This window comes from Sceloporus occidentalis, unplaced genomic scaffold (assembly GCF_023333645.1).
Source record: "Sceloporus occidentalis isolate IW3139 unplaced genomic scaffold, rSceOcc1.0.p SCAF_7, whole genome shotgun sequence".
Lineage (NCBI taxonomy): Eukaryota > Metazoa > Chordata > Lepidosauria > Squamata > Phrynosomatidae > Sceloporus > Sceloporus occidentalis.
This window is the reverse complement of record NW_028316987.1, coordinates 25646186-25672770: the sequence shown is the minus strand read 5'-3', so window position 1 is coordinate 25672770 and position 26585 is coordinate 25646186. Positions and strand designations below refer to the sequence as shown.

The 26585-nt window shown below is 43.4% G+C and overlaps 2 protein-coding genes across 2 annotated transcripts; one reads left to right on the top strand and one right to left on the bottom strand.

Annotated features, from left to right (window-relative positions):
• Window positions 1-12522: 12522 nt before the first annotated feature.
• On the bottom strand, window positions 12523-18565 carry SEC61B (SEC61 translocon subunit beta). Its single transcript, XM_089532441.1, has 4 exons — window positions 18397-18565; window positions 18201-18298; window positions 15878-15979; window positions 12523-12858 (listed from the first exon to the last, which is right to left on the bottom strand). Exons 1-4 carry the CDS (start codon window positions 18397-18399, stop codon window positions 12771-12773), a joined length of 291 nt encoding a protein of 96 aa, XP_089388567.1. The 5' UTR covers window positions 18400-18565; the 3' UTR covers window positions 12523-12770.
• Window positions 18566-18753: 188 nt separating this feature from the next.
• ALG2 (ALG2 alpha-1,3/1,6-mannosyltransferase) lies at window positions 18754-23292 on the top strand. Its single transcript, XM_089532440.1, has 2 exons — window positions 18754-19197; window positions 22372-23292. Exons 1-2 carry the CDS (start codon window positions 18778-18780, stop codon window positions 23269-23271), a joined length of 1320 nt encoding a protein of 439 aa, XP_089388566.1. The 5' UTR covers window positions 18754-18777; the 3' UTR covers window positions 23272-23292.
• The last annotated feature ends 3293 nt before the right edge of the window (window positions 23293-26585 follow it).

Here is a 26585-nt window from a genome sequence, read left to right as displayed (position 1 = left end):
CTTAATAATAATAATAATAATATGTTTTATTTATATACCGCTATTCCAAAGATCAGAGCGGTGAACAGCAAGTAAGCTAATTAGCAAGTAAGCTAATTTGCCCCCAACAGTCTGGGTACTCATTTTAGCGACCTCGGAAGGATGCAAGCCTGAGTCGAGCTTGGGCCCTTTTGCTGGTCTTGAACTCGCAACCTTGTGGTTTCGAGTGAATGGCTGCAGTACAGGCATTTAACCACTGCGCCACCAGGGCTCCCTGATTTCCTGATGCCACTCCTGAAAAGACCCCACATTGCCGCGTCTTACATGGAAATAGGGTACCTGGCCATGTGGGTACTAGCCAAATGCACCATCTCCACTGAAGTGACGGTGGTCTTTTCAGTAAGGGCAATGGGAGACTACGGTAAGATATGTGCAGTGACATTTATCTAGTAGCTGTTCAAAAATGGGCTGTTTTGGAAAAGCAGCTGGATAAGCACAGCTGGAGTCCAGGCTGTACACGGGCTGCACTTGCCCGGCTGCAGCTGAATGTGACAACACCTGGTTTTGACTTTTCAGTCCCACGTCTATCCCAGCAGGGTTTCCAGGTGTGATAATCTCCATAGGTGTGATGGGGATCAAATGAGGAAAGTTTATATGTTGATTGCATAACCTTTGATGGCCTGATTAAAATATTTAACTCATTGAAATTAATTGACGGTTTTAAAAAAACACTGAAAGAAATAAAGAGTAACAGCTCAATGTATTATTCTTGGCTTTGTGTTTAAATCAGAAAAATAACAGCTTTACTTGGGTCTGCTAGCATTTTAATTTTCCAAGTTTAGATGCCAGAAAGAAAGCTGTTTATCTTGCTTCCATTCTTCAAACATTCTCTCTCACACACTAATGTGGATCTAAATCTGACCTTTACACTTCGGAAAAGCAATGAGGAAATCACCCAGGATCAGCAAATTTTTGTATCTTTCTGTTGGTGTCTAATGAAGCAAGCAGCAGCTGGTAAAACACAGAATTATCAGAGGAAGAAAAGTAAAAATGACCATGCCTAGCCCTGCCATGTTGTAGGTCTAAATTCTGAGCTGGGAAGAAGAGATGTCAGGGATTAACTCAAGCCTGTCTCCAAGTCCATTCTCTCCTTCTAGGGACATTAGAACTGGCTGTAATAGCTCAGAACATAAGAGGAAGCTTTGCATGTTCATTAATATTCACCAGTCCAGCCTAGCTAAAGAATGAAAATAAAGCTAAACCCCACCATGCCAGAGAATTACAGGTCAATCAACATCCCTTTCCTGAGCAAGATTCCTAAGTATGTGGTAGCCTCATGACTCCAGGGATTTCTGGATGAAATAGATTATCCAGATCCATTTCAATCTGGCTTCAGGCCTGGTTATAGGACAGAGATACCATGAGTTGCCTTGACCTACTCAGGAAACTGGATAGGATGAGTGTGTCCCTGTGGGTTCTGCTGGACCTCTCAGTGGCTTTTAATACCATCAACCATGGTATCCTTCAGTTTTGCCTCAGTTTGCCTTTCTGGGAAGATTATCACATGGGTTGAAAAGCATTAGAGAATTGTATTTTTGCCCTCATTCTTACGCAAATGGGTGAAAGATTATCACACAAATTCACCCTTCTCTCATTCTTGTAACATCTTCAAAGCGTCCTTCTACTGAAATAACCCATTAATGATAAAAAATAGTGTGAATGGCTTGGTGATCACAATTCATTTGCACTATTGCAGAACATATGAAAAGCAATTATGATTCAATAGCAATATATTAGGACAATTCGTCTATCCATCTGGGTATTCCCCCAGTGTGCAGTTTGGCAGAAATGTCACACAGGTGGGTTAAGTAAGCAGCAAAGGATTAACTGGCTTTCCACCCCCTCACAATTCCTATTCTAACAAGATGTCTTCTGAGGTAATATGATAGCCCTGTTTAAATATTTGAAGGGATGTCATATTGTTTTCTGCTGCTCCAAGAGAACAGGACCCAGAATAATGGAAGCAAGCTCCAGGAAAAGCAATTCCACCTAAACATTAGGAGGAACATTCTGACAATAAAGGCTGTTCAACAGTGGAACACACTTCATCGGAGTGTAGTGGAGTCTCCTTCCTTGGAGGTCTTTAAACAGAGGCTTGATGGCCATCTGTTGGGGATGCTTTGATTGAGAGTTCCTGCATGGCAGGGGGTTGGACTGGATGGCCTTTGTGGTCTTTTCCAACTCTACGATTCTATGATTCTGTGAGGCTCACAGGGTCATTCTTGTTCCATTTGCGCAGGCATGAAATCTCTCAGGAACGATAAACAAATGCTAAAGACTGCTGATGTGTGGAAATCAAATGCGCTCTTTGCCGCTCTTGAATCGTTAATGAAGTTATTGCAACCTGTGTGTGAAAATAAATGTTTTAATATCGCAATTGTTTCATTCTTGCTCAATAACGATAGAATAATGCTACAAAGCTGGGAAAAGCCCCGTGTGATAATCTTCTGGCATGGGGCATAGGAGCACTGTTTTTTATATGTATTCTTTATATGTATTATGCTACTATTTCTTAGCTTGTACGCCATGGGCAGGTTTACTCACATCTATTTTATTATTTGTATGTACAGCACTGTACAAATCTACAGCGCTATATAAATAAAGCATAATAATAATAATAATAATAATAATAATAATAATATGCTGAGGAATTCCTGTTTGATGCCCCAGTCATTGACTTGTGTCATCCTTCAGAGCTCAGTTCTGATCACCATACTGTTTAACAATTACATGAAACTGCTGGGAAAAGTTACCTGGAGTTTAGGAGTGGCACAAACTCCAAACAAGATGAACTGATGACACCAAACTCTAATTTTCCTTCTCATCAAATTCCAAGGAAGCTGTCTTGGCTCTGAAGTAATATGTTGTCAGTAATGGATTGGAAGAGGGCAAACAAATTGGAACTTAATCTAGACAAGACAGAGGTGTTCCACATCAGTCAAAAGGCAGTTTAGGGAATAGGGATCCAGCCTATGCTAGATGGGTCTACATTCCCCCTGAAATCTCAAGTTAGCAGTTTCAGTGTTCTCTTGGATTCAACACTGAGCCTGGATATCCAGGTTTCAGCACTGGGCAGGAGTGCATTTGCGAAATTAAGATTAGCATGCCACTAGTTCTCATTCTTTGAGAAGTCAGATCTGGCTGTGGTGAGGAGCACTCTACATGGGGCTGGCTTTGGAAATTGTTCAGTGGATCCAAAACGCTGCAGCCAGAATGCTGAAGGTGGTCAGTCATAAGGAGATATACCTCCCTTGCTGAAACAGCTCCACTAGGTTCTTTTTCCCCCCAGGCACAATTCAAAGTGCTGGTCATGACCTATAAAGCTCTATATAGCATAGGTCCAGACTACTTAAAGGACTGTATCTCCCTATACAAACTGTCCAGTATCTTAAAATCCTCAAAGGAAAACTTTCTTTTTGGTAAGGACATGGAAGAAATCTTTCTCAGCGGCTGCTCCCACCCTGTAAAATTCTCCTCCATGGGAGGCTAGGCTGCTCCAGTCTCTGCTCTCCTTTCACCATCAGACAAAGAACTTCTTGTTTAAGCAGGCTTTTTATTGGCTGGAATAGATGGGCAAAAAAGGCAGCTTGATCCTGGTTTTTGCCAAAGTGGGTTGAAACCCCACTACCCACACGGCCCACTCCCAAGGTGGCCTGAATGCGTATGGCCCAAGTGCATGGCACAGCGTCAAGCCATGCCACTGGGTAATTTTTTTGTTGCCTCCCCACCATATATGTACACCGTCACACAAACACACTGCCTGTAACCTGCAAATACCTCCCATGTTTGCCCAGATGACATCCCTTTGGGTGGCTGCCCCTTTGAACAGGCACACAGTCACATGTGCGATGTTCTATCTGTTCAGGGCATCGGAGCATCAGTGTGCAAATGATACATTGGCAAAGCACAATCATGGCAGCCCCCCTATACTCCCCCTTCACCTCATGCCCCCCTGTTCGACTGTCTGGTTTGTGTATGTTGTAATTACATCCATTGGAGTTGTCACACTTTCATTTTTTTTTTGCTTTGCCACAGCTCCATACTCATGTTGCGGTATTCATATGCAGGGTTGAAGATACACATCTTCTGCCTTGATTCAGGCTATCCCAGATTCTTTTTGCACCAGTTTTTAGCCCTGGAGCATGGTTTTGGTCTGATTTCCACCCGCTTTGGAGGCATACATTGTCTAAATGCTTTGCCTTTAAAGTGGTTGGAAATCACTTTATTTTTCCCATCTGTTTTGCCCCAGTGACTAGTTATTCTCAGGGAGCCTTCTTATGTGGGTAGGTGGGTAGATTAGTTTTAACATTTGTATTTAATGATTTTATACAGTTTAATATATGATTTTTAATTATTACAAGAGATATCAAAATGTACTTATGAAAATATAATCTTCATGGGTGATTTGAATGGGGAAATTGACCCCTGTTCAAAGAAAGGTTGAAAGAGGTTCAAAGAAAAAGATCAAAAAGAATCAAAATAAACTACCAAAGTCATTTATGCATTTGATGGACAATTTAGCAGTCATGGATGTATGGAGATGTAAATATGGAATGTCCAAGGAATTTACATACTATTCAGAGCAATACAAGTTGATGCATGAATAGACTTATTTTTAGTTTTGAAATCAATGAATAAAAATATCAGAAAAATTGAGATCTCATCAAAAATAACATCTGACTACAATCCTGTCAGTTTAACATTCAAAATATCAACAACAGAATACAGTTGGTGATTGAATGAATCACTGTTTAAAAAAAAATGAAATGATATTGATAAAAGTTGAAGAAAAAATATATTTCTGAGATAAGAGATGAATAAAGGAACACAGATGAATGTTGTTTGGGAGGTGACTAAAGCTGTAATGGGTGGGTTCTTTATACAACAAAATGCACATCTTATGGGGGAAAAGAAGACAAAGGATCATACACACACACACACACACACATAGCGGATTTTAAATAATACAATATAAGCAAAAAGAATAAAAGTCCAAGAAAGTCTAGAAATAAAGTCCAAGTACATCAAGTAGATTGGCTTCTATCCCTGTATGTTTGCTATACAGATTTATTAACTCTAACTTAATTCTCTTATATTTGATTCATCTCCTTGTTTTCCTGTCTTGTAGTCCACTTTTATTCTTTCCTGATTTCTTGTTGAGTATCTATATCTTATATATCTTATCTGTCTATTGCAAAGGATCCAAAATATATTGTATGCAATTACCAATAAAGAACAAGAACTAAAAATTGTTTAATTCTATTTTTAAACTTGCTTACTTGTACTACTTTAAAAACTTACTTATATGTAGAGATGTGAAGGCCTGTGGAAAAATTAGGGGGGGGGGACATTTTTGTCCAACATTTTTGTCTATTCTGCTTTGTCCAGGCCTAACCAAGAGAATACTGTGTCCAGTTCTGGGCACCACAGTTCAACAAGAATTTTGACAACTTGTAGTACGTCCAGAGGGGAGTGACTAAAATGGTGAAACGTCCGGAAACCATGCCCTATGAGGAGAGACTTAGGGAGCTGGGGATGTTTAGCCTGGAGAAGAGAAGGTTAAGAGGTGATATGATAGCCTTGTTTAAATATTTGAAAGGATGTCATATCGAGGATGGAGCAAGCTTGTTTTCTGCTGCTCCAGAGAATAGGACATGGAACAATGGATGCAAGCTATAGGAAAAGAGATTCCACCTAAACATTAGGAGGAACATCCTGACAGTGAGAGCTGTTCGACATTGGAACATACTCCCTCAAAAAGTGGTGGAGTCTCCTTTGGAGGTCTTTAAACAGAGACTGGATAGCCATTTCTCGGGGATGCTTTGATTGTGTGTTCCTGCATGGCAGGGCATTGGACTGGATGGCCCTTGTGGTCTCTTCCAACTCTATGATTCTATGAATGTGCTTTTAAATTTTATTTCTGCAGGATCTAACAGGGTCAGCATGATTGGATACTGAGTGCTTGTACCATTGCAAAAAGACTTGTATTTGAAGACTGAAAACATAAACATTCACCATCTAAGGTTCAATGAACTGAGGACCTTGCTGCTTTAGATATACATGAACATATATTTTATAGATGTGAGCTCGAAGAAAATGAATTTTTGGAAATATGATGACATTATATATGTGTATATGCCACATCAATGTTCATATCCTTTGTGTTCCCCTTCTCCCTTTTTTATTTTGTACTTTTTCCCCTTTCTTTTTTGGAATCGTACTAAAAATAATAAAATTTTCATTAATTAATTTATGTGTGTGTATGCATGATACATGAAAGCTACAAAGCTTTCTAGAATAATTTGTGGATTGTCAAAATGTTATCCTAGTAGCTTTACATGAGAAAAAAAAAACTAGCCCTATAATTAAAAAAAAATCTTCCAGCATTTAATTGATCACTTTATTATTGCAGAATATGATGATGTGCCAGAAACCATAAGGCACTGGAATCTTAGATTATAGAACTGAATGTGTGTTTCATGCAAAAATGACTGTGATTTTTAAAATGTTTTGGCTTGTTAATAGCTTGTGATCAGCCTAGATGGCTGGAAGACACCTGGGGAGAGGGGACTTGTCACAAGTCCCAACATGTTAATTGTCACAATTTCCAATTACCTTAATAAAAAAGATGCAAATTTGGAGTGGCACTCCAGTTAATAATAAGCTTCCAACATGCCCCTTGGTGCTGCACCAAGTTCTCCAGTCTCATCTTGGAAGCAGAAATTACTACAGCTAGAAAAAGGGAGGTTTTTGTACAATGTTGGTGGCTTCTTTATTCTGGTTTTTTTAAAAAAGGAAACTCAACATATAAGAAGTTTAATGTGTTGTTTTTTTCAGAACATAAAGTCGCTGTTTAAAAGTAATACATTACTTGTTATAGTGTTTTAAAAGTAATCCTTTATTGTAATTTGTTTAAAAGATTGCTCACTGAATGGCACATTGTTTTTGTTCCTTTTTAAAAAAACAGGATTGAGAAAGGAATGGTGTAGAACTTGAAAACTTTCCTTATAAAATGCATTTGAAAATATTTTTAAAAGATTACTTAAAAAAGAAACAAGGGAATATTATTCATCACACCAGTAAAATAATTCTCATTCTCTCTTGTTAGGTTACTTTGGGATGCCACTTTGCTACACCCTTGTTGTCAAAAACTCATTTGTTTTTGGTTCACTGAGTTTTTAACTTGTTATTCCAAGGCTCTTGACTTGATCACCTTAGATTAGCTGAGTGTCTGAATGAAGGAAACATAGGACTTCGTCACATGGGGGAAATCAGGGGTTTAAACTGTCATCTCAGGAAAGTCTCACGATCGCGCTGAACGTTTTCACATGATGTCATAATTAAAGAGAACTTATCCTGGCAATAACTAGGTAATAATCAGCAACAAATCATTCACAGGGAAACACTGTGAATTATTTGTTGCTGGTTATTTACTGGTTATTTCCAGGATAAGCCCTCTTTAATCACTATATGTGTGAAAATCTACCTGCGACCGTGTGACTTTCCCAGGATAATAGTTTAAACCCCCAGTCTCCCCATCCCCATTTCCTCCTGTGTGATAAAGTCCATAGGGAGAAGGTCTGTCTGCCTGTCACCCACACGCAGAGAGAACACTTTTTCATCCATTGGGCAAAAGACAACAGAATTATCCTCTCAATTTCCTCATGTTTTTTCTCCTGTGGATGAAATAGAGGGGGGGATCTTCTTCTTAATTGAGGTTGGGCCCAATGGCGTTGGGCCTGTCCTTTCACTCCCTTCCAGGCTAGAAGATGACAGTTGGAAGGAGGGAGGGGAGGGTTCTTCCTCTTCAGGCCATATCTTATTGTCCAGGAGGTCTTTCATAAAGTTTGGTTTTAATGGAATCATTGAATCATAGAGTTGGAAGAGACCACAAGGACCATCCAGTCCAACCCTCTACCATGCAGGAACACACAATCATAGCACTCCTGAGAGATCGTCATCCAGCCTCTGTTTAAAAACCTCCAAAGAAGGAGGCTCCACCACATTCTGAGGGAGTGTGTTCCACTGTCGAACAGCCCTTACTGTCAGGAAAATTCCTCTTAATGTTGAGGTGGAATCTCTTTTCCTGTAGCTTGCATCCATTGTTCCGGATCCTGTTCTCTGGAGCAGCAGAAAACAAGCTTGCTCTAGCCTCAGTATGACATGTTCAAATACTTATACAGTGCTATCATATCATCTCTTAACCAGCTCTTCTCCAGGCTAAACATGCTCAGTTCCCTAAGCCTCTCCTCATATGGCATGATTTCCAGACACTTCACCATTTTAGTTGCCCTCCTCTGGACGCACTCCAAGTTGTCAAAATTCTTTTTGAACTGTGGTGCCCAGAACTGGACACAGTATTCTAGGTTAGGCCTGGACAAAGCAGAATAGTGCCACTATTACTTCTCTTGATCTAGACACTATACTTCTATTCATGAAGCCTAGAATTTCAATGGCCTTTTTAGCTGCCACATCACACTGTTGACTCATGTTCAACTTATGGTCTACTTAGACTCCTAGATCCCTTTCACATGTAGTCTCATTCAGCCAGGTATCTCCCATATTTATCTATGCATTTAATTTTTTTGCCCTAAGTACAGTACTTTACATTTCTCCCTGTTGGAATTCATTTTGTTAGCTTTGGCCCAGCTTTCTAATCTATTAATTTTGATCCTATCTCTGGGGTATTAGTCACTCCTCCTAATTTGGTGTCATCTGCAAATTTGATAAGTATGCCCTCAATTCTGTCATACAAGTCATTCATAAAGATTGTGACTAGCACTGTGCCCAGGACAGAACTCTGTAGCACTCCACTGGTCACTTTTCTCCAGGATGAAACAACCATTTTTGAGCACCCTTTGGGTTCAGCTGGTCAACCAATTAAAAATTCATGTAACAGTTACCTTGTCTAGCTCTAGTTAAGTAATTCTGCCTTTTCTCTGTCTTCTGTTAGCATTTTGCCATCTTCTCCATGGAGTGGCCCTATTGTTTCCTCCTTCTTCCTTTTGCTGTGGACATATCCCAAAAAGCCCTTTTTATTGTTTTTAACCTCTCTAGCAAGCCTGAGTTCATTGTGTGCTTTAGCTTTTCTGACTTTACCCATACATGTGCTTGCTATTTGTTTGAATTCCTCTTTGGTGATTTCCCCATTTTTTTCATTTCTTATACATGTCCCGTTTAAAACCTAGCTCAGTTGAAAGTTCCTTATTCATCCATCCTGGATTCTTGAGATATCTCCCATTTTTCTTCTTCATTGGAACTGTTTGAAATTGTGCCTTCAGTATCTCCCTTTTGAGAAAGTCCCATCCGTCTTGAACTCCCTTATCTTTTAGTATTCCTGGCCATGGGATCACCCCCAGTGTTTCTCTAAGTTTACTGAAATCCACTCTCCTAAAGTCTAGAATGCGTGTCTGACTATGCCTGGCTTCTCTTTTCCATTGTATAACAAACTCCAGGAGAACATGGTCGCTTCCACCTAATGATCCCACCACTTGCACTCCATTAACTAAGTCATCCCTGTTGGTTAGGATCAGATCCAAAACAGCTGACCCCCTTGTTGCCTCTTCCACCTTTTTGACAATGAAACTGTCTCCAAGGCAAGTGAGGAATTTGCTAGACCTTGGGGATTTGGCCGATTTTGTATTCCAGCAAATATCACAATAGTTGAAGTCACCCATTACTACTACATCTCTCCTTTCTGAGTGTGTGGTCATCTGTTCTAGAAAGACATCATCCAATTCCCCAGTCTCACGTGGGGGTCTGTAGTATGCTCCTACAATAACAACCTTGTTGTTTCCCTCCCCTTTAATTTTTATCCAGATGCTCTCCACCTGGCTTCCAGGATTGATGTCCTGGATGTCTTCACAGGTGTAAATGTCCCTGACATATAAGTCTATTCCCTCTCCTTTCCTGTTTGGCCTATTTCTCTTGAAAAGGTTATACCCCTCTATTTCCACATTCCAATCATGAGACTCATCTCACCAGGTTTCAGTGTGGCCTATTATATCATATTTGCTTTGTTGTACTAGAAGTTCAAGTTCATCTTGCTTATTTCTCATACTCTGTGCATTAGTGTAGATACATTTAAGACCATGTGTTCCTTTTACTTGCTGCCTGTGCAAACATTTTTTCTCCCACTCTTGGGTCCTTGCACTGTTTGTCCTATTCCCTCTATGACAGTTTGGCTATTTTCTCCATCCCTGCTATCTCCCTCCTCCACATAACTCAGTTTAAAGCCCTCCTGATCAAATTCTTGAGACTAATGGCAACGACGTTTCTTCAAACTGGCGTGAGATGCAACCCATTTCTTGCCAGAAGTCCTTCCTCATGGAATCTCAGTCCATGATCCAAGAATTCAAACTGTTCTTGACGGCACCATCTATGGAGCCAGTTGTTTACATCTGCTATTTTTTTTTCTCCCTTCCTGGACCATGCCCTTCAACTGGGAGAAGAGATGAGATGACAACCTGTGCATCCACCTCTTTTCAACTTCCTACCCAAATCTTCATAATCCCTCATGATGTTCTGATCTGAAGGCTGTGCCTTGCAGTATCATTGGATCCCACATGAATATAAAAAAAAAAGGGATAATGTTCAGTGGGCTTGACAAGTCTTGTCAGCCTCTCTGTCACATCAAGGATCTTTGCCCCAGAGAGACAACACACCTCCCGAGACATCTTGTCAGGCCTGCAAACCACTGGTTCAGTGCCTCTCAGCAAGGAGTCCCCCACGACCACCAGACGCCTCCTCCGAGGCTTAGCAGCGACTGGTCCCTTTGGTGGTACTCCCAAGGACCCCTGCTCTGTCCCTGAAGTCTGTTCCTGCTGCTCTTCCTCATCATCCTTGAAAATAGATTCAAATTGATTCTGCAGCTGCAGTTTCCCAGAACGTATCCTGCTTTTCCTAGTTCTGTTTGTGACTTTCCTCCAACCATCTACTTCTGTAGTATGTGAAGTGACCTCCTCCTCCCCAGCAACCTCTTCTGTGTGTTCCCCGTCAGGAAAACCTCTTGCTCCCTATGATGCTGAAGTGTAGCTACCTGGGCCTCCAGCTGCTGTACTTTCACTTCTAACAGGGCCACCAACTTGCACTTATTGCAGGTGAAGTTCCCCAAATCTCTAAGCAAGAATACAAACATCCCACAAGTGTTGCAGGTGACTGCAGCAGGGCCTTCAGTGTCCATACTGAAAAGTCTTAAGGAGGCACTGAACAAGACTGTGGGCTTCTGCTGTTAAACACCAGTGTAAAGAATTCCTGTGGGCCTCTGTTAAAGTGCTCAGGCAACTGGGACTCTAGTTATGTACAATGCACATTTTTTTGCCAAAAATAATTTTTAAAAATAAAAAATAAAAAGGGAAAGGTCCCTGCTGGAGAGCAGAGGCTTAGCTTGCTCTGTCCTTCTGACCTGCCCTGAATTGACCCTTCTTCCTGCCTCTTCCTTCGCCTCCTCCTGCTCCATTATAGAATGCCCTCCATGCCCGCCTTCTTCCCCCCAGCTCCTTCATCCTCCTCCTCCGTCACTTTCTCCAGTTTCCCCCTCTGCCCTTTGCAGCCCCCGTCAGTCACCCCGATTCCCCCTTTTTGCCTCCTGTCAGATTCCCTTTTTCCATCCTTCCTCCTCTGATGCTTTCCTCCTCCTCCTCCTCCTCCGCCCCGATGAGGGGAGGGAATGCTCACCCTCTGCCCTCCCTCTGACCTAAATCCCCCTGAACTTGACCCGATCATGATCGGGGGCAAGTTCATATTTGGCAGAAACCAGGTTTTTTCAAAAGAGATGGCTTTTGCCCCGATTGCAAATGACCCATGCTAAGGGGCATTTGATACGAAACGCTTGTGCATGCCTCTGATTCGCTTGTGGGAGATTCGGGGCCAATATGAACTTCACGTGAAAGAATCAATTTCTGATCCGGGGTAAAGTGTAGTCTGAATGGCCCTCAAAAACAAGGTAAAAGGGGGAGAAAAAACCATCACTATATAACTGGGTTATAATTTTGGACTATTTTAGATTTTGGAATTCCAAATAAATGAGACTCAACCTGTAAGTGTTTAGATACATTTGCCATTCCAGCAAACAATGAACTAGAGTGGACTTCTGAAAAAAAAATTCCAGTATTTTGGAGAAACGTGAATACAGCGCACCCATGTTTTACGCGGGTGCGCCGTACATGGCTTTCAGCATATGCTGAATGCTGCGCCGGATGAGCCAGTTGCACACCCTGGAAAAAGTAGTGGGGCGCATGCCCATGGATCCCCGCATAAGGGGAGGGCGTACTGTATATCTGTATGCTCTGATATTCAGGAAATTAAGATTTGAACTGTCCTGACAAAACATTGCTATACTTTTTCAACCTGCTGCGCATCAAGGCATTGTTGTAGTTTTATTTTAATCACACATGAACTTTTGTTAAAAATCATTCTAGCACCTCTTTAAAATTGTCATAGAAAAATAACACAAAGGATTTTTTTTAAAAAAAACTACATAGCTTCACTTATGTAGATAATTTTAATGAAATTAATTGCAATTTGAGTATAGAGATACAAACTGGAGAATGTCTGATAGGAAAGAACCAAAAATCTTACTTAGCAGAAAGTACAAGTCCATTCAACAGAAATATCAAATCAGAAAAAACTTCTTTAATAGTTCCATTGAGAAGAATACACTACAGAAATTCTTCTACCAGATTTTGGTCCAAGTTGTAGTTTTCAAGCTGGCAAATGGGAAACAGAGATGTCTATGACCGAGTATATTTACCCCAGATGTGCAACATAAATACAGATGCAATAAAGAGAAGACTCATAACAAGAACTGGAACAGGGCCCCTGAAAGTAAGAGAAAAAAAGAAGAGATATTAGCAAGAGTAAAGACCTGCTTTCTATAACAGCATATAATTACAAACTTTTTAGTTGAAGATATTTTTATCATGAATTTCTGCCTAATATACGTCTAAGATAACTAATAAGATGAAAGTAAAGAAGTTTAATACTAAGAAACAGTACTTAATCATAAAGCATAATTTGCCAAATCACTTCAGAATCACAAAATGTGATTAATTACTAATCTTAGATTAAATTAAGAAAATACAGTCGGTCCTTCTTATACACGGATTTTTTATACACGGATTCAAGCATACACGGTTTGAAAATATTCCAAAAAAGTATAAATTTACCTTGATTTTCCATTTTTATAAGGGACACCATTTTGCTATGTCATTATATTTAATGGGACTTGAGCATACACGGATTTTGTTATACACGGGGGATCTTGGAACCAATCCCCAGCGTATAACAAGGGTCCAATGTATTGAATCTTTTCCCTTAAAGGGAGGAGTGTATTTCCCTAAAGCAGCTATCTGTATTAAATCAGTGGGAAACAGAGGAAGAGAAGTTAATGTACCCATGACAGGCTGAATTAAGGCTGCATGTACCCAGATTACACATTCCTGATGTAAACACAAAAGAGTTCCAAAGCTGAGAGACCACTAGTGAAAGCCTATCACTTATACTTGCCAGCCTAGCAGGTCCTGCTTGTAAACCAAAACATGGGTTTTAACAGTGTTCTTAATATTTGGCTAAATCCACATGCATGCAGGTGGCACAACAAATTATGTGGTTACAAATTGCACTGAATTTAGCCTACAAGTATATAAATAGTGTAAACAGATATAGAACAGCTATAATGTGTTCTATGTGCTGAAATCCTACAAGTATCCTAGCTGTTGCATCCCATGAAGACCCACAATGAAAAAGGGAAGAAAACAAAAAACAAAACAAAACAAATCCTAAAGCATGACAGAGGGTTTCCAAAATTTCTGATGGTTTTTAGGACCATTGCATCTCTAACTCTGTACCACTTGCAGTTTGCATATCATCTTTTAGGACATCCCTACATGGAGTGCACTGTAATACTCTAACGTGAACATAACCAAGGCAGTATTAAGATCATTTGGCCATCTTTCTTTAGACAGAATCACAGCTGTAGAAACTGTTTTCTGATGAAAAGCACTCTTGAAAACTAATGCAATCTGTATCTACACAAACACCACAAAATCGAAAAGCACTCCCAGATTGTACCTGGCCCTAGGAAGGGACTAACCCCATCCAGATATAAGGGCAAAATCCAGTGGTGAGTGTTCCCTGAGCAGCAGAATACAAGAGGACCAGAAGAAGGTTGATCCTCCCTCCTCACTGCAGAAGGGCTATCGGACTATGTGCCATCAGAACCAGCCCTTGGAGAGCTAAAGCAATCAGAAATTATGGCGGTTGAAATCCAGACATCTGGAAGGCACCAAGTTGGAGAAGTCTGGTTTACAGGGTACAGAGTAGCTACCATTCTCGTTAACACTGTAGATTAAGAGAATACATAGCTCCATATAAAATATTTAGTATAAGGTAATACTATGTCTTAAAAACTACTTCATTTACTCCAGAGAGGCAGTATTTCTATGAAGGAGCAGCACTGTTTTCCATTTTGAATTTAGTTTGCTTTTTATTATACTGGAAAATGCAGCTAAATTAATTCCCCCCCCCCCCCCCCCCCATGCTAGTCATTTTCAGTCAGTTCGATTAAGGCATTGAAATCAGGAAGTTAAAAACTGAAAGCAGAAGTGTGAAAAATTAAGCTAATATTAAAAAGTCAGGGGGGGGGGGGGAAGGATCAGGCCATAAAATTTACCTGAGGAAACTGAAAAGTAGATGACAGGCAGAAACAAGAAACCACTCCCTGTTGCTTGGAGTTGGGAAGAGAAAATACAAAATACAGAGATTCAGAAACAGAGGGGGGAAAAGAAGTCTAGAACCCTGAAAAAAACCAAAAAGTATATGGAGCTGGAAATTCAACTGAGAAGGCCGAATTAAGAGCACTGGGTATACTGTTTGGATAAGGAACTTGAATAAACTAGGATCATGGCAGTGGAGAAGGGGATCAAGTCCAGCAGATACTGCCGGTTCTTCTCTGCCTCTAAGGCAGGATGATGGCAGTTGGAATGGAGGGAGGATCTTCCATCTCCTTCTCAGATTAGGTATAATGGAACTGTGCTTGTCTCTTCTTTTTTCCTTGCAAGGCCAGGATGGAAGGAGGGCCCTTCATCTGCCTCTGGGGCTAGGTATGATATAACCACATTATTTTCTCTGCTCTTCCTTCCACCCACAAAACAGGGCTATGTCCAACCATTATAATTTTAAAATAATTTATCAGTGATTCCTCAAGTCCACTGTAATAAACTGAAAGAGGCCTTAAAAAAAACAACAACCTAAAAGCAGAACTTCCCCCTATATTCTACCAGGCCTTCAGGCATCTAGAAGCGTGTGACATGTCAAACATCTGAATGATTTCTCCCAGCAATGTTGCAATAAAAGCTGCAAATTATGGGAGCCAAAACAAAATTATGAGGAGTTTTCACATCAATATATTTTATCTTTTACTGCCGCTTTCTTAATATACTCACCAAATATTCCCTAATATTTGCTCCGACCTGTGGATCTTGGTAGTAAAAACTAGCTACTCTTGCAAATATTAAAAGATGTCCACTCCAATATAACTCTGGCCTGTTACAGACTGCCAAAATAAAGCTGCTTCGGGTCTCTTTGGAGGTATGCTGTTTAAATGATGCATGGGTCATAAGAGTCCAGAGGTCGCGCCAAAGCCACACTCCATTCCTAAGCACTGAAGTGCAGCTTTGGTGCAGCTTCCGGATTCTTAGGATGCATGCATCTTTTAAACAGCATACCTCCAAAGAGACCCGAAGCAGCTTTATTTTGGCAGTCTGTAACAGGCCTCTATGACAATAGAAAGAGTCATGGCAATAAATACGCCCATGCTACTGGCCTATTTGTTACTTACACTTTGAGGCCAGGGGAGTCTTCTGTATAGAACCTCCACATCCCTCCGGTTCCTGCAGAAGTGGTGCGGCCGGCGCTCCTTGTCCCACAGCTGGCATTTTTTCTGCAAAGGCAAACCAGTAATTCAAACTCAGTGAGAGGCAGCGTGGCACAGTGGTTGGAGGGTGACACTGGAGACCAGGGTTCGGTGCCCAACTCGGCCATGGAAACCCATTGGGCAACTCATATGCTCTCAGCCTCAGGGGAAGGCGACAGTAAATCCCCTCTGAACAAAGCTTCAGACCAAGGATTCAGACCAAGGTCCAGATCAAGGATTCAGACCAAGGATTCAGATGAAGGATTCAGACCAAGGGTCCAGACCAAGGGTCCAGACCAAGGATCCAGACCAAGCATCCAGACCAAGCATCCAGACCAAGCATCCAGACCAAGCATCCAGACCAAGCATCCAGACCAAGCATCCAGACCAAGCATCCAGACCAAGCATCCAGACCAAGCATCCAGACCAAGCATCCAGACCAAGCATTCAGACCAAGCATCCAGACCAAGCATCCAGACCAAGCATCCAGACCAAGCATCCAGACCAAGCATCCAGACCAAGCATCCAGACCAAGCATCCAGACCAAGCATCCAGACCAAGCATCCAGACCAAGCATCCAGACCAAGGATCCAGACCAAGCATTCAGACCAAGCATTCAGACCAAGCATTCAGACCAAGCATCCAGACCAAGCATCCAGACCAAGCATCCAGACCAAGCATCCAGACCAAGCATCCAGACCAAGCATCCAGACCAAGCATCCAGACCAAGCATCCAGACCAAGCATCCAGACCAAGGATCCAGACCAAGGATCCAGACCAAGGATCCAGACCAAGGATCCAGACCAAGCATCCAGACCAAGCATCCAGACCAAGCATCCAGACCAAGGATCCAGACCAAGGATCCAGACCAAGGATCCAGACCAAGGATCCAGACCAAGGATCCAGACCAAGGATCCAGACCAAGCATTCAGACCAAGCATTCAGACCAAGCATCCAGACCAAGCATCCAGACCAAGCATCCAGACCAAGCATCCAGACCAAGCATCCAGACCAAGCATCCAGACCAAGCATCCAGACCAAGCATCCAGACCAAGGATCCAGACCAAGGATCCAGACCAAGGATCCAGACCAAGCATCCAGACCAAGCATCCAGACCAAGCATCCAGACCAAGCATCCAGACCAAGCATCCAGACCAAGGATCCAGACCAAGGATCCAGACCAAGGATCCAGACCAAGCATTCAGACCAAGGATCCAGACCAAGGATCCAGACCAAGCATCCAGACCAAGCATCCAGACCAAGCATCCAGACCAAGCATCCAGACCAAGCATCCAGACCAAGCATCCAGACCAAGGATCCAGACCAAGGATCCAGACCAAGCATTCAGACCAAGCATTCAGACCAAGCATTCAGACCAAGGATCCAGACCAAGGATCCAGACCAAGCATCCAGACCAAGCATCCAGACCAAGCATCCAGACCAAGCATCCAGACCAAGCATCCAGACCAAGCATCCAGACCAAGCATTCAGACCAAGGATCCAGACCAAGGATCCAGACCAAGCATCCAGACCAAGCATCCAGACCAAGCATCCAGACCAAGCATCCAGACCAAGCATCCAGACCAAGCATCCAGACCAAGCATTCAGACCAAGGATCCAGACCAAGGATCCAGACCAAGGATCCAGACCAAGGATCCAGACCAAGCATTCAGACCAAGCATCCAGACCAAGCATCCAGACCAAGCATCCAGACCAAGCATCCAGACCAAGGATTCAGATCCCCCTTGAGAGGTTCACCTCTGGGGCGCCATAAGTCGGAAGCGACTTGAAGGCACACAACATACACACGAATTAACTAAATGACAACGTCTACAACTGAAATATTTGTTACAATCCAGGCTTGGCCCTGTGCCTTTAAGCGCACGACTTGAAGGCACACAACCACAACAACAACAACAACAGTTCAAACTCAACAAGAGCCAAATACCAAAGGCTTCCCTCATTGCACCCTTTATTTGTACGACTGTCAGGTTTTAAGACCATTTTAACAAACAACAACAGCAGCAGAGTCGTGCCGGTTCGTTTTCACAGCGGTCCCCAAACTGCGCCCTTTCCGAGGTGGTGGACTACAGTTCCCAGAATCCTCAGCCACGGTGGCCGATAGCCTGGGATCCTGGGAGCTGAAGTCCAGGAGCTCTTAAAGGGCACAGTGGTTGCTGCAGAACGCGAACGTTGGGTCAGCGTTCCCCCAATGCGTCCCCCGGTCCCTCTCCCGCTGCCTGCCTACCTCTGCCGAACGGTGGATCCCGCGGCCCTCGGGGCGACGGCTTTGCTGGGGGAGCGGCCAGAGGCGCCGACGTTGGTGGCGCTGGGGTTTGGTCCCGGCTGGAAGGCAAGGGGGAAAGACCCGGATGAGACACAAGGCTTAATACACATTCAACAGCGAGCCCCGCAAAGACACACGCTTCGCCCGCGCCTCTCACCATCTCAAGCCCCGACGCAGCGCTCCTCGCTCTCCGTCTGACGGAACAAGACACGTCTCAGAGCTCAAGAAGAAGAGGGGGCCTTTCTCCACGCAACACCGGAGGACCCCTCAGGGAGCTGTCCGCCGTAGTGCCTGACTCGGATGCGTCGTTTCGACAGCCAAGAGAGTGAGCGGGGAGAAAACAATCCCTTCCCACAATACAACTGAGGCGCCCCCCTCCTCCTCCTCGTCCTCTCATTCGCGGCCACATTATTAAAAACGCGCAGGCAGTTCTTTAGCCACCTCACCCGAGGAACGTGGCTAAGGCTGACGTGGCCGGAGATGGGCGCATGCGCACTGGCGCCACCCGAGGCGGAAGCTGAGGGAAGAAGCTGCTATCATGGCGGCGGATGAGGGCCGGAGATGGGCGCATGCGCACTGGCGCCACCCGAGGCGGAAGCTGAGGGAAGAAGCTGCTATCATGGCGGCGGATGAGGGGGAAGGAGGAGGAGGAGGAGGTCCGGCGGTGCTCTTCCTCCACCCGGACCTGGGCCTCGGCGGGGCGGAGCGGCTGGTGTTGGACGCGGCGCTGGCCCTGCGCTCGCGGGGCTGCCGGGTGCAGATCTGGACGCCCCGCTTCGACCCCCGGCGCTGCTTCGCGGAGGCGCTGGAGCTGGACGTGAGGACGGCGGGGGGCTGGCTGCCGCGGAGCATCCTGGGAAGGGGCCTGGCCCTCTGCGCGGCCCTCCGCATGGCCTGGCTGGCCCTCCACGTCCTCCTCCTCAGCGGAGAGAGCGCAGACGTCTTCGTCTGCGACCAGGTGCTGCAATGACCCCCGTCTCCGACCGCTGTCGCTGGCCCTTGCCTCAGGGCTGGGGATCCTAGGAAGAGTTAGCCTCCTCTGTCGGAGCTAAACTACAGTTCCCAGGATTCCATGCAACGGCGGTTATAGTGGTGCCAATGCAGCTCAAGTGGCAGTACAACCATCCCTCCAATATCTGCAGCGTTGGCATTCATGGGTGTGGTTAATACGTAGGGTCGCCATAATTACCTTCCACAAAATGTAGGGCAAGGAAAATGGAGGACAAAACATGTAAAACGGTATAAGCCCATGCTACTCACTCATGCTCAAAATGGAGGACATGGTGACGTTCTTCCCGGTCCTGGATAGACGTTTGGGATGTAGCTTTGTGCGTTGGGCTAGGACTCTGGAGACCAGGGTTCGCTTCCCTGCCTATTGGGTGACCGCAAACAAGTCACACTCTCTCAGCCTCCTCTGCGGAAAGCCATGGCAAACCTCCGCTGAACAAATCTTGCCTTCCCAGAGGTGGAGGAGCGTCCTCCTCGAGGACCAGCTAGGCAGCAAGGCGTTCTCTGGAGAAGGCCTTTCCTGCAGGCTGGGCCCTAAAAAGACAGGCTGCAGCGGCAAGGCCTTCTCAGAAGCGGAGGAGTGTCCTCTGGCTCAGGAAAGGTCTTGCCGCCATGGCCTCTCTCTCCTCGGGGCCCAGCTAGGTGGCAAAGCCTTCTCCAAGGTGGAGGACGCTCCTCTGCCTCTGGAGAAGGCCTTCCCTGCTAGGTAGGCCCCGAAGAGAGAGGCCGCGGAAGCAAGGCCTTCTCAGAGGCAGAGGACCCACACGGCACCTTCTCTGTCTCTGGAGAAGGCCTTGCCACTGCAAGCTAGCCAGCAAACCTTCTCAGAGGCGGAGGATGCACCACGCAGTGCATCCTCTGCCTCTGGAGAAGGCCTTGCCACCACAGCCTCTCTCTTTGGCACCCAGCCAGCCTGCAAAGGTTTCTCACTGCCGGCTGGCTGAGCCCAAGGAGAGAGTCCGCCGCGGTAAGGCCTCTCCTCCTCAGCCACCACCTGCTCTGCAGCACAGAGCCTCATGCAGCCGGCTGGCCCCTGTGCAGATACACTGCCGCTGGAGGAGAGGCTTCGCTCCTCGGGGCCCAGTCGGCTGGCTGAGGCACCACCTTGCCTGGTAGGCGGTGATGGAGGGCCCACCCTGAGCCCCATCCAAGGCCAGTGAGGCCTAGCGAGGCAGGCAGGCCCCACAGGTCACCACTGTCACATGGTTGCGGTGGCAACGGGACTGGGCCTGAAACCTGGCCAGGACATTCAATACAGCCCAAAACTGAATGTCCCGGCAGAATCCGAGACATGCAACCCTATTAATATGTACTTTAGGAATACCAAAGTGCTCCACTGCAACTCTGTGGTCAACTTTAGCTGAACGTTGCACTGAAAGACCTAGAGAGACGACTACACTAGGCCTTTGTAGCTCCTCCATGGCAGTTCTATGGTCAGTGTCCGTCGGACGTTGACCACAGAGTTGCGCTGGAGGACCTAGAGATTCCTAGAGAGGTGTCCTCAGGTAAAAACTCAAAGTGTTTTTGTTATTTGCCGTTTTTCCATATTCACAGGGCTCTTGTGCCCCTAACCCTAGCAAATATGGAGAGACAAGTGTAATTAGGCAGAAGTATGAAGGGAAGGAGGTAATCTTTAAGAATGGCCTGAATAAAGATGGCTGAAGGGTTCCTCCATTTCTTCCAAAGTAAATACAGTAGCACATTTTCTATGAGCTGGGAAAAGACATATGAAAGAGTGGGAATATAGCATAAGTTCTGCTTCCTGTTAAGAATCATATAGTTGGAAGAGACCGCAAGATCCATCCAGTCCAACCCCCTGCCATGCAGGAAATCTCAGTCAAAGCATCCCCGACAGATGGCCATCCAGCCTCTGCTTAAAGACCTCTAAGGAAGGAGACTCCATTCTGAGGGAGTTTGTTCCACTGTCAAACAGCCCTTACTGTCAGAAAGTTCCTCCTAATGTTGAGGTGGAGTCTCTTTTCCTGTAGCTTGTATTGTTCCAGGTCTTCTCTGGAGCAACAGAAAACAAGCTTGCTCCCTCCTCAATATGACATCCCTTCAAATATTTAAACAGAGCTATCATATTACCTCTTAACCTTATCTTCTCCAGGCTAAACATACCCTGCTCCCTAAGTCATTTCTCATAGGATATGGTTTCCAGACCCTTCACCATTTTAGTCACCTTCCTTTGGACATGTTCCAGTTTTTCAACATCCTTTTTAAATGTGGTGCCCAGAACTGGACACAATATTCAAGGTGGGGCCTGACCAGAGCAGAATATAGTGGCACTATTATTTCCCTTGATCTAGACACTATACTTTTATTGATGCAGCCTAAAATCGCATTGGCCTTGTTAGCTGCCACATCGCACTGTTGACTCATGTTCAACTTGTGATCTACTTGGACTCTTAAATCCCTTTCACATGTAGTTTCATTCAGCCAGGTGTCACCCATCCTAGATCTGTGCATTTCATTTTTTCTACCTAACTACAGTACCTTACATTTTTCTGTGTTGAATTTCATTTTGTTAGCTTTGGCCCAGCTTTCTAATCTATTCAGGTCATTTTGAATTTTGATCCTATCCTCTGGGGTATTAGCTACTTCTCCTAGTTTGGTGTCATCTGCAAATTTGATAATTCTGTCCTCCCAAGTCATTTATAAAGATGTTGAATAGCACTGGGCCCAGGACAGAGCCCTGTTCTCCATCTGGCTTACAGAATATGTCATGGATCTCCTCACAGGTATAAATAGTTCCACTTAATTCACAGGTATAAACATCCCTGACATATAATGCTATTCCTCCTCCTTTCCTGTTTGGTGTATTTCTCTTAAAAAGGTTATGCCCCTCTATTACTACATTCCAATCGTGAGAGTCATCCCACCAGATTTCAGTGATGCCTATTATATCATATCTCATAATTGAGAGAACAAATTATATCTGTCTTGACCTAAATGGTATCTATCCAAACCTAAAGAATTAATGTATGTCAGACCAAGAGGGTTTGTCTTGGGAAAGTTAAGACTAGAGCAAAGCCAAACAGATTAGTTCGATGAGCATAAAAGCGAGACCCTCTTATTCACTGCAGCAGTTTTCATTCCTGTGTTGGCTTTTTTGTTTCTTCAGGTGTCTGCATGCATTCCAGTTCTCCGACTAGCCCGGACCCGCAAGAAGGTTTTGTTTTATTGTCACTTCCCGGATCAGCTTCTAACTAAAAGGGAATCATTTATTAAACGTATCTATAGAGCTCCACTGGACTGGTTGGAAGAGTATACAACTGGCATGGCTGACTGTATTCTTGTCAACAGTTGTTTCACAGCAAGCATTTTCAAAGAAACCTTCAAATCATTGTCTCATGTGAATCCAGATGTTTTGTATCCTTCCTTGAATTTCAATGGATTTGATACTATCATTTCAGCCGATGTAGCTAACATAGTTCCCAAAAGGAGATTCTTGTTTCTTTCCATCAATAGGTATGAAAAGAAAAAAAATCTAGTGTTGGCTTTGGAAGCCTTGCATGACCTTCGTAGTAGACTTGATGCTAAGGAATGGAGTGAAATTCACCTGGTTTTAGCTGGTGGCTATGATGAAGCAGTTCAGGAAAATGTAGAATATTATGAAGAATTGAAAACTCTTGCTGCTAAGCTTCACATTGAAGAGCAGATCACATTCCTGAGATCATTCTCTGATGAACAGAAAATAGTTCTTCTAAGTAGCTGTATTTGTGTGCTGTATACACCAAGTAATGAACATTTCGGCATAGTTCCTTTAGAGGCTATGTACATGAAATGCCCAGTCATTGCAGTAAATTCCGGGGGACCTTTGGAATCCATTGTAAACAATGTGACAGGTTTCTTGTGTGAGCCTTGTCCAAACGAGTTTTCAGCAGCCATGGAGAAATTTGTCAAAGACCCTGCTTTAAAGAGAATAATGGGAGCTGCTGGAAGAACCAGAGTCCTAGAAAAGTTTTCATCAGAAGCATTCACTGAAAAATTATATCAATATATTCATAACTTAATACAATAAAAATAAAGTTGTTATATAGCATATTGGTTTCTGATGTCCTTTTTTTTACACAGTCAGTGGACTAAACCACTATGAACGGCTTAAGCTTATGTCATTCCACTGAATATACCTGTTGGGATCTTTTTGTCTTTATGGCCAGATCTCATTGTTGCATGTGATGAAATACTTGAACACTTAACTTGTTTTATGATACTTTGTCTTACATTGGTTGTTTAAAAATAATAAGATAATTAAAATGTTAGCCATGTCAGAGCTGCCATATATTATTTCTGTAGTCTGGTGTTGAAAATACAGGGCTTGACTCAGTAATATCACATGCAATAACCTATGGCACTCTTATTCCACATAGCATAGTGTAGAAGCAGTTTCAACAAGATTCTTAGCTCTGTACTTTTCTCAGCATTATGATATCAGAATGCTGGGAGAAAAATGCAGTTCCCCAGTAAGTGAAAGTGGAGGGTAGTTATTTGGATCTCACCACCTTGTACTAATACATTTTCAGGAACAAAAACTGACAGCATTCGCAGAAGCTACTGAATGAATACTTAAGGGGTGAAACAGGCAAAATAAAGTGTTTTCCAATGCACACCTTCGACTCTGCAAAGAAATAGCCTGACACGAGTGTGGGGCTGTGTCAAAGCAAAGCAATGAAAGTGCAACAACTCCAATGGATGTAATTACAATATAAACAATATATACTAACCAGACAGTCCAACAGGGGGACATGTAGGCTCATGATTGTGCATTGCCAATGTATCACTTGGCACACTGATGCTCAGATGCCCTGTAGAGGTGAGAGGATCACAAATATGTGACTGTATGACAGATAAATGGGGAGGCAATCCAATGGGATGGTGTCTGGGTGGATGTAGGAGGCACATGGGGTTGCATCCAGTGTTTGTGCGACGGTGTGCATGTATGGTGGGGAAGCAACAAAAAAAAATTACCCAGCAGCATTGGTTAATGCTATGCTGTGTGCTCAGGCTGTGCACATTTAGCCTGCTTTGAGAGTGAGCTGTGCAGGCAGCAGGGTTTTGACCTGCTTTGAGAAAAAACAGGATCAAGCTGCTTTTTCCTTCCCATCTGCTACAGGCATTAGATACACATTGTTAATGCCTTCATTTAATTGTCTCAAAAGTCCTTTATAGTCCACCCGCCCCAACTTGCCATCCGTGGATTTGAATATATGTGGATGGCTCTGCCCTATTCACCCCAGCGGCAAGTGCATGTGGCCACATGCACAGAGCCATCATTAAAACCAGCAGGATTTTGAGGTCTTGTAGTTTTTGGCATCTGCTGTGGGGAGGGATTCCCGAATGGAGCCCCCATAGATATGAAGGGCTGACTAATACAAAGTTAAAGAACTCTTTTCTTTTCAGTAGCAGTCACTGGTTCAAGGATTTCATTCTGTACATCAGTCTAGCTGTCAGAATGTGACAGGGTCACCCAGTTGGTTTCATGACCAAGATGAAAACTGAACCCTGGTCTCCAGGGTCATAGTCCAACACTCAAAGCACTATGCCACACTGACTCCTAATTAAGCCTTAGGAGAGGCATTTCAATCTTTTTACACAGAAACAAGCAATATATATATATATATATATATATAATCTCAAAATCTACCAATGAATGATATAATGGGGTAAGACTGTGGAGAACCCCAAGGTTTAGATTCAGACTTGAAGGCTGAATTTGGCCCAGAAGCCTGAAGTTCCCTACTCCTGTCTAGGTAATCAGTATTATCCAATATTACATTAGGAATTGGTTTCCAAACACAATTTGAATAGCTTGTCAAAAAAGAAGGGCTTGACATTTGGAATAGTGTCTGATCTGATGAAGATTTCTTAAGGAGCGATGTATGAACACCTTCACACATCAAGCCTCCATGACTTAATACAATGTCATACGCTGCATTATGAAAACAGAACAGGATAAGATAAAACAAATCTACATGTGATTGCTTGGGAAGATTAAGTGTTTCAAATAAGTGACATTTCATCCTTCACATCTTATATGGAGAACAAAAGCTGTTTTGATGGTGCAAGAGAATTGTTTAATTTGTGATGCATGCTATGTTAAAGACTAATAATAGTTCAGTGACTGAATTCATTCTCCAGAACAAAATGTTATTGGATGTTAAAAATTCCCAATCTCCTCCCTAGTACAGACACTGGTTGTAGTAATTTGTTGTTGTTGTTATGTGCCTTCAAGTAATTTTTGACTTATGGCAACTCCATCATGGGGTTTCTTGGCAAGAGGGGACTGGCCTTTGTCTCCAAGACCAAATATATGACTTGCCCAAGGTCACCCAGTGGGTTTTATGGCTGAGCGAAGATTTGAACCCTGGTCTTCAGAGTTGTAGTCCAATGCTCAAACCACTGCACCATGCTGGCTTATAGTCTTACAGTCCAAATATAAAGCAGAAAATGACAATATTGTATTTAACTTAACATCTATCTTAAAAATTTGCAACAACAGAAGTTCACAAAAGAATGTGTCCATAAAGTCCACCAACCTAGCAGTTTGCAATCCACTTCAAATGGAGACACATCAACCAAGTCATTAACAATTCTTTGGCAAATCTAACACTTTGGCCAGGTACTGGTTAAGACTATCCAGAGTGATCGCCCTACTCACAGAAAGTGGATAAGAACTCCTTTATTAGTGTCATCTAAAAGCACAAACTAATAGGCTACTTTATTGAATGTAATAAAATTCTTTCTTAAGATGGATGTTAAAACAGAAAATAGGAAATTTAGAAAGGTTATTTCAGTTCAAGGGCATAATGAAACCCACGTCCAAATATGCAACAGTCTTCAAGCTAGCAATTCAAGAATCTTTTTGCAGTATAATTAGATTTTTTTTATCCAGTGCAAGATACCTGTTTCTACCTGTCATTTTCCATTTGTTACATAATGCACCAACCTTTTAAAGACCTGATTAGGTTTATTGATTTTGGTGGATTGAGGTTCATCTTGGTCTATACTGGCAACAGTCTTTCATTTAACCTGTGTGATTATTTCTCACTCTTATCACATATATTTGTAGAATAGAACCATGTCCTTTATGCTCGTCTTGCTCTTCAACCATTTCCCCCTTCTTTACTTACAAATGATGGCTAAACCTGCAATTCAAGGTCACCATAAGGTTTGCCTTAGGATCACCCTAAGTGAAATGACTTGGAGGTACAAAACAACAATTCCACAGGCTGTACTACCTGTGGTATTAAATATACAGTGCTACCTCGGGTTACGAATTTAATTCGTTCCGCGGCGCCGTTCGTAACCCGATACATTTCGCAACCCGAAAAGCCG